At 38.2% G+C, this 9,274-nt stretch overlaps 1 protein-coding gene across 1 annotated transcript in view; it reads right to left on the reverse strand.

Annotated features, from left to right (window-relative positions):
- Nucleotides 1-6,182, reverse strand: part of cd247 (CD247 molecule) — a 111,367-nt gene extending 105,185 nt beyond the window's left edge. The window contains exon 1 of the mRNA XM_072260286.1: nt 6,058-6,182. Within this exon, the coding sequence (XP_072116387.1) occupies nt 6,058-6,115 (58 nt within the window). The 5' untranslated portion in view covers nt 6,116-6,182. The remainder of the gene's footprint in view (nt 1-6,057) is intronic.
- Nucleotides 6,183-9,274: the final 3,092 nt, after the last annotated feature.

A 9,274-nucleotide genomic window follows, 5' to 3' on the forward strand; every position in this document is an offset into this window, starting at 1 on the left:
TTGTCATGTGTTTTCGTGATATCATTCTGGAAAAACATTTTTATCATTTCTTAATGCATGCATTACTAAGTGACAATAAAAGGGGACTGTGTGTCCTCATAATCATAATCGTAATCATATGTGATGGGGGCAGCCTGCAAGTCTTGCCATGCTTCCGGCGCCAACACAGCATGCCCACAAATTACTAAAGTGGGGGAAACTGGAGGAAACCCATACAATCATGGGGAGATCATACAAACTCTTTACAGACAGCAGTGGAAATTGAATCCTCATTGTTGATCACTGGGGCTATAATAGTCCTGCGCTAACTGCTAAGCTGCAGGGGCAGACCATCATTTCCATTCTACCTTGGAATAGGTGGCAACGCTCTGAGGTACTTCACACAAATCTGAAAAAATGGTACCAGGATCTGGAAAACATTGCAAAAAAACAGCCCATAGAATCTTACAAGCAATCAGAAAGAACACAAGGGATCAATCTTTGCTTTTAAACTTATTGAAAAAGTACTGGAAATTCTGCTCAAATTTACTGGGTAAAGCTGTACCTATTCACATTGTCAAAGTAATGGTAAACTCACATAAGTTATTGCTCAGCCGAATGCACGTTGCTTAACAGAAATGTGGAAGCTCTGGAGAGAAGAGACTCAGACGATGCCAATGTCAAGAGGCTAAGGAACTGGGTCTCCTTTACAACACAAGGAAGGTTAAGGCGAGATGTGGCACACTTTGAAAATTATGAGGGATTTGTTCAACATAAACAAAAGGAAACTATTTGCATTTTTCGATCCATTAATTACTAATACCGTACTAGCATAAATTTATCAGTATAAACAGGATGACGGAAGAGTTTAATCCTGCTGAAGGGTCTCGGCCCGAAACATCACCTGTACTCTTTTCCATAGACTCTGCCTGGCCTAATGAGTTCCTCCAGAATTTTGTGTGTGTTGCTCAGATTTTCTCGTTTGTGAAGAGTTTAGGAGAATGGTTTTCACAGAAGGTTTCCAATTCATGAAATGTTCATTCTGAACAACTACAAACGCTGATTCTGTAAAGGCATTTAGAAGTAGACGTGGGCATGTTTGTGAAACATACATTTTAACATATGGAGAAAGAGATGTTTACCTCTTTCAGAAATGGGAATAGATGGTTACCTCTGTCAAAGAGCCAGGTCAGGGATAATGGACCAAGGAATTTCCTTCCAAGAAAGTAGTTCTTTGGGAGGGAAAGGATGAAGACAAAACGATGGCAAATGGAATGTAGTTCTGATTTTATACTACTAGTTGCATCCACAGGCACTGAACCCCCAATGGATTTCTTAGGTAACTCTGTCACTAGAGTGTGAGATGGGGTCGGTCTTTTCTTTAGCAGCTAGTGAGGGCACCCTTTCAATCGCATAACGGGGAACAGAAGCCGTTGAAAGTCAAGCCCTCTAAAACTGAAGCATGGAGCAACATTGATCCAATGTTACTCATCAGGTAAACATAGCCAAGCATTTAAAATGACGATTAACTTCCACTCTTAAGGAGGAGGATAGGACAAATAAGAATATTTTAAATTTTAATAATTCACATACTTTCAATGTGCGACCGTAGCATATTACATAATCAAAAACAGAATTTTTTAACATAAAAATCCATAAAAGATAAATTAAAGATATCAACTTCCAGGGATTACTAAAGAGAGAATTCATGATCCATATAGAAATACTTTCAGGTATCTTCTAAGGTGAGCCATTTGAAAGATCAAAACTCAAAGATCTTCCAGTTTTTTGCCTGCACCAAGGCCTGGAATTGCATGGACTTTCCACCAGGAATGCCAGGATTCTGTGCTGGCATGAGTTTAAGCCAATGGCGGATCTTGTGCCCAGTGGCCAGTTCTGTTGCTAGGCTGCTCTGGTGAGCTCCTTAGCAGAACACGGTGAACTTCCACAGGTTTTCCAGCCTCCAGGAAAGGTTGGCTTCTATAGTGTTGCTATGGGGTTGAATCTAGCACAAATACACTACCCCAATTAAAGTGAATTGGAGACTTTGGCTTTCAGGAGAAAGGTCTGTAGCTGTTATATCATTTATTTAAATTAGCTTCAATACTTGAAGTTTCTTTTAGAAGTGAATATGTTTTTTGGTCTACTAAATGTAAAATAATTCTCTGCCACGACACTCACCGCAGAGAGCGATTAATTTTCTGGAATATTTTTGATGAAAGCTGTTGCCGTATATGTAGAGAGCGGTTTGTCACATTGTACAACACTTAATATGGTACCAAACCATTGTTAACCTAGAACATAGAACAGCTCAGCACAGACCCTCCAGACCACAATATTGTGCCGACCTTTTAACCTAGTCCAAGATGAATCGAACATCGCCCTCCATTTTTCTTACATCCAATTTCTCGTATAAGAATCTCTTAAAAATCCCTAATAGATTGCCTCTACCTCTACCCCTGGCATGCACTTACCACTCTCCGTGAAAAAAAAACCCACCTCTGACTTTCCCCCTATACTTCTCTCTAATCACTTTTTAGAAGTACGTCCTCCTTCGGAAACCTTTGCCACCTTTGGAAAAAGGAGCTGGCTGTCCACTTTAGACCATAGACTCTCAGATACAGGAGCAGAATTAGGCCATTTGGCCCATCAAGTCTGCTCTGTCATTCAGTCATGGCTGATCCATTTGTCCCTCCTCAGCCCTACTCCCCAGCCTTCTCACCGTAAACTTCGATGCCATTTCCAATTAAAAACCTATCGAGCTCTGCCTTAAATACACCCAACAACCTGGTGTCCACAGCTGCCTGTGGTAATAAATTTCACAAATTTACCACCCTTTGGCTAAAGAAATTTCTCTGCATCTCTGTTTTTAATCTCTATTTTAACCCCCCTATCCTGAGGCTGTGCCCTCTTGTCCTAGACTCCCCCACCATGGGAAGCATCCTTTCCATGTTTACTCTGCCTGGCCTTTCGACATTCAAAAAGTTTCAATGAGATTCCCCTCTCATCCTTCTGAATTCCAGTGAGCACAGATCCAGAGCCATGAAACATTCCTTATATGATAACCCTTTCATTCCCGGCATCAAATGTTCCTCGTTCCCAGATACTTTATTTATGCCTCTTATCCTCCTTCACTCACAGAGAAAAGCTCCATCTTGCTCAATTGTTCCTCATCTTACATGTTCCATGGATATCTTGCTCCAGATGAATGAACTGATACTGCCTTGTATGTGCTAATATATTTTTCTGCTTCACTGCTGGGTTCAGAGCAATATTAAGAAATTGAAAATAGTTTTTCAAATATGAGTCAGACCTGTTCTCAATTTTAAAACGTTGGATATTTTATTCATAAATATTCCTAGGAGCTACAATTTGAATTATAATCCAGATCAAATTTTTAAAAATTTAAAACTTAGTTAATTCCCTTTTAACCAGGTAATGCATTTTTGTTGCAGAATTCAAAATAATTATGAGTTCCAGTCATTAATCAATACAAAATAGTGATGTTTAGTGCTATTCTTTCAATAATTTTTCAAGAACAATAATGTCAGGCTTTCTCACAGCAAATACTTTCCACTTGTAAAGCTAATGTTAAAGATGCAGATGGGCTGTGAAACCTTGTGTCTGGTCAGCATCAAAAGATCATTAACAATCTGCTGGAATACCTCATTGGGTATCTGTGGGAGGAAAGGAATTGTCAATGTTTTGGGTTGAAACCTTGCACCAGTCCTGATACAGGGTTTCAACCCAAAATGTCGACAATTTTTTTTCCTCACACAGGTCTGCTTAACTTGCTGAGATCCCCCAGATTGCTCTCGGTTCCAGCATCTGCAGACTGAGGCACCATCTGAAAGGGTTAGAATTTATCTGCAGAAAATACCGATTCAGAGGAACCATGGAAATGGATTTATTGAATGCAATTGTTCTAAAAGACTGCTTTGTCAGCACAAAGGCTCAGTAACTTAATCTACAACACTGAAATGACATTCTGGACAGGTGCTGGCAGATTGGTAGCTTGTTGTACAGTGAAGGTACAAAATTAACAACACACCAGCTATTGAAAAGCAAATTCAAATCCTTTAAATGCTCTGATGAAACATTGTAGCTTATACAGCTGGAAAAGTTATTTGCACTTAGCATCTTTGAATTCAAGTGATATCCTTAAGCCGAAAACTAATTCTATTTACAAAAGTTAACATATCTTGGTTCAGTTCATCAAGATTCAGAAGAGTAAAGCTATACTTAGTGCAAATATTATGCTTTACATCTCAATATAATGTTATCTCTGTAAATTAAAAGCTGATTCTTTTAATCTAAGTTGGGAAAGACATTTTATCGCTCTGGGCATTATCACACTGCAGTGAACAAATTAGCTATTACTTTTCTTATGTTATAATAACTACATTTCAAAATATGTGAAGCAATCTATTATAGAGTTTAACAGTACAATATAAATGCAAATCTTTCTTTTAGCTTGTATACAAATGAAAAAAAAATAATAAACACAAGAAATTCTGTAGATGCTGGAAATCCAAAGCGACACACACAAAATGGAAAGAATAAAAGAGAAATGAAGCTTCAATAATAAATAATCCAGTAGATTTGGAAGTTGAGACATTGATTAAAAAAACAGACCCTTCATCAACTATTACAGATAAATCCATGAAATGAAAATGTGTGACATGGTTAGGTAGGGTTTCTGTAATGAAAATCCTACTTTACACAAACCTTATTTCATATTAAGGATTGTAGTGTCATTGATTTATGAATTAGCAGATTAAATAGGCTCTTTATTAAATTTTTTGACTGAACTGATGTCAGATTATATGGAACAATGAATAAATTTAATTGCAAAAAAAGGAGCCCAAGTGTGACAGTCATTATTTCCAATTCACAGCTTTTACCCAATACCAGAAGGATATCTATCTCATGTACATCTGTAATCATAATGACTTTTTTATGATTTCCTAGCATGAAACTGACAGCTAAAATCTATGAAGGCAGCTTGCTGCTATTTTATAAGATGGGCAATTTCAGCACAGTATAAATATAGATAGGGTTAAGTGCATTGTCAGAATCTGTACCAATACACATACATACATACAAAAATGTGAAGACTAATTTATTTACTCTAAAGACCATTTGAAAGAATGTACTTGAAGTAATAAAGAAAGCATGGTGCCATACCACAAACAGTAACATCACATCAGGTAGAATTCTTCTCTGGTAATAATATTTAAATGTTCAACTAGAAAATTGTAAGATCATAATTTATTTACAACTGCTGATCCAGCTGCCTTCACATTTGCTCATCACAAATAAGGCCCTGATTTGTAATTTTTCCCTAAGATATGCTTAAGATGTATAAGATATTTTGCAAAATGAGAGCATCAAATTGTGGTCATCAGGTCCAGATGGAGTTGGTCTGGAGCTAACTAACTGTAGCACTGGGCTTGGTTTTGTAAAACTGAAACCAAATAACTTTGCCAAAGCTGGGCTGCTTTAAAAATACACACATTTTTGGGAGACATTAAAAATTAAGTACCACAATACTGAAAGGACATCTGAAACCACGTTGGATCACAAATCATAACTTTTTAAATGAAAAGGGAACATATCATCCAAAAGGAATAAATAATTTCTTAATTCTGCATAGTCATTTTTTTAATCCTCCTTAAATGGAATGAGAAAAACTTTAAGACTGCTATGTTGTTAGATTCTGGTGCTAAGTCATTGTCCTGAAATGTCAGTCCTATATTTACCTACTGATTTAATGAATAGATCCACAATTTTCTGTTTATATTTCACATTTCCACGTGGATTGTATTTCACTTTTGACTGATTAGGCGATCCCGCTCAGTTTCTCCAACTTTTGACATATGCTTACAATTTATTATCTTGTCAGGTTTTTCCCTTTCCTCTGTTTCACCAGAGTGAAGTCAGTTTATAGTTAAGACAAAGTGTTAAAAATGTGTTGTGGACAATTTCAACACCTCTTTCCCTATGTGTGTGCTGCAACTTACCCACTTTTCTATTCTAAGCGTTGGACGTTTAAACGAAGAAAAGAGAAATGCATACCTGAAAGTTGGAATTCCACAGCCAGGCATATTGTAGCACAAATCCACTTTAATTTCATTTTCTTTTCTACTCTCTTTCCTTGCTTTCCCCCCACTCGGCACTTTTGGTCCTCACAGTGTAATGTGGCTTGCCATCTGTTGTGTGTTCAGGAAGTGGCTAAATAGTTGAGCTTGTGTTCAGCCTACATGTTCTGAATGTGAAGATATTCATGTTGATAAAAAAAAATGTTTTATGAGTATTACATGGCCTTATTTTATTTTAGTAACCATTTTATGACACAAAATACTTAAACTAAACCAGCGCTTTTCCCATATTATTTTCTCAATCTAATATTCCATATTGTTTTTGCTTAAACTTGTATTCACTTGTGTGTATTTTCACAGTATTTCATAGAATATTATTGCAGATATTCAACCTAGAACAAAAACAACTACTAAATTTTAGTTTTTATCTGCTCAATTCAGAATAATGCACTTTACAGCACAATATAATACAACCTTTGGAAGTGGAACCTCATACAGAATGTTTCATGGCTAAATATAAAAGTCAAAAATTGTACTTAAAGGAGGTCAGAGTTTAAGTAATTAGTAAAAAGGATCAGATGGCATATGAAGAACAAAATATTCAAAGGGAGATTCTGGAGCTCATTGATGGAAGGATGATAGAAGCAAAATTGGTTATCACACTTATTAGCTACTTGGATAGGTAGAGGAAGAGTCACACTGTATATCAAACTCCAGCACCATTATCTCCCATCAGTCACCTTATGTACAGCCAGTGTCACTTTATGGACATTCATTCAGCCTACGTATATGAGCTATCTTATGTGTTCATATTTATTGTGTGCTCTTTTATTAGTTTTATTTACTCTTTATCTTGTGTGTGTGTTTTTGGGCTGCAATCGATCTGGAGTAACGATTATTTCATTCTCCTTACACTTGTGTACAGGAAATGACATTAAACAATCTTCAATTCTGAAACTCGGCAGGTCTTTGGAGAAGGTGGGTAAGATTAGTTTTGTAAAAGGCAAACTGCTGGAGGAACTCAGCAGGTTGGGCAGCATCCACAGAGGAAAATGTTTTATGTCTGCCCCCTTCATGTGGACTGTAGATGACTGAGGGATATACTTTTCAAGGTTTATAAAATTATGAGGGGCATAGATAAGGTAACAGTCATGATCCTTTTCCAAGAGAAGGAGAGTCTAAACTATGGGACTTTGGCTTAAATATTTCTACTGACGCCTTAACGAGATCCGAGGGCATGATTTCATAAAGAGGACTTGACTTCTCTTTGATGTATTATCTGCTGAGTTATGCCAATGGGCAGAATTTTACAACATCCGGCCACAACTAGAGCTCATTTCTTGTGAGGTGTTCTTGATTACCTTTACATTTTGTGTCTGCATAGTTACTAGCGCCCTGCTGGCTGAAGATGTTTCAATTGAAGGCCTGGACTACAAACCACCAGATGACCTGCAGACAATGTTATCTTGTGGGAAGGCTCCTCCACTGCTTCTAATTTCTCTGACAAATGGGCATCAGGGACAAGTTTGGACCAGGGTTTGAGTGGACGGCAGAGGAAAGAAAGGTTATTGGAAACCAAAAGGCCAGGACTGATTGATGATCCCGGGGTGAGGTCAATGGCTGGGGTATTTGGGCGTGGGGAGGAGATATGTCTCGACTAAAGGAAGGGTAAGATGCTCATTCCCTCCGCTAGCCTGCAGGTCACCTCTGGGCATGGTGTAGCACCTGCTTAGTGCCACGATCAGGGTTTCATGAAGCCATGGGAGTAGGTGGTGGATGGTTGTATTAACTGCTGGTGCATATCACAAGTCCTGGCTATGTGACCACTGATGTCAGGCAGAGGATCTCTAAGGAGTATTGATAATGACTGAAGTCACCTGTCTGAAAGAAACTGTGCAGAAGGAGGCATTGACAAATCACTTCTGTAAAAAAAAATTGCCAAGAATTATCAAGAACTACCATGGTCATCCACGTCATATCACACAGTACATAATGCTGCTGATGATTTATGTACCATGGGGGAGTGGTGTGGGGTTATGGATTTGAGAGGACAGTAAGTGATGGGAATTCCTTGAATGTGTCCCCATTCCCAGGCTACATTATTAAAATGTGTTTGTTTGAATAACAGAGACTCCCTGCAACAACACACTATTTTCCTGGCACTGTTCCAGGAAAGAGTATCAATTGAAAATATGATTTTCAGACATGTCACGCTGACAAAAACCAGTTCACTCTTTCTTGGAGTTCTGATTACATGCTTTCTAAGTAAGTCCTTGATGTCTGAATTCCTTTTCGATAAATCCTGCCACAGAACCCAAGACAAATGGCTTAAATTCAATTTTATTTGCAGGATATAATCACAAGAGAAAATATGCAGTTATATTTGCCCCACACTTTCAGTTCAGTGGAGTCAATTGTTTTTCCATTTTAAATACTTCAAGGGTGATGTTTTCAAAGAGACTTGGAAGCTTAATAAAGAAAATAGGATCAGGAGTTGGTCATTCAGTCATTTGAATCTGTACAGACACTCAACATGATGGTGGCTGGCCCTCTATCTCAACATCATTCCCCCACTTTCTCCCTATACCCTATTAGCACTTATTGTACCTGGAAATGTATGAGATTTCTCATGTCCTTCTTAGTGAAGAAATATCGCTTTACTGCATGGCTTACTGAATATACCAAGTCTGTGACCATTTGTTCTAGATGCTTCAACCATGGGGAAAACCCTCCTCACATCCAGTCATTGAGTTATGCTGCATGAAGACAGGCGTCCCTGCCCAACTGGTCCATGCTAAACAAGGTGCCTTTCTGCGCTTGCTCCATTTGCCTGCATTTGGTCCTTATTCTCCTAAATTTTTTCTACCCATGTACTTGTCTAAATGTCTTTTACATGTTGTAATTGTATCTGCCTCCAGCACTTCCTCAGGCAGCTCACTCCACATACCCACTACCATCTGGTAAAAAAAAGCACTTGATTCTCTGGTTCCCTTTAAATCTTTCCTTTTGATTAAATCCAGGGAATCCCAGAAAACGCTGACAAGCCAGTGCCAAGCCTGGACGTGAAACGGGGCAGTGAAAATGGAAAGTCAGTCCCGCTAAAGTTAACATGCTATTGGAAGGAAGAATATTGCCAGTCTGCTGGTTGACCTTGAATCTCTCTTGTGTACTACAATTCATAGGTAGCACTTTTC

Source organism: Mobula birostris, chromosome 6 (assembly GCF_030028105.1).
Source record: "Mobula birostris isolate sMobBir1 chromosome 6, sMobBir1.hap1, whole genome shotgun sequence".
Classification (NCBI taxonomy): domain Eukaryota; kingdom Metazoa; phylum Chordata; class Chondrichthyes; order Myliobatiformes; family Myliobatidae; genus Mobula; species Mobula birostris.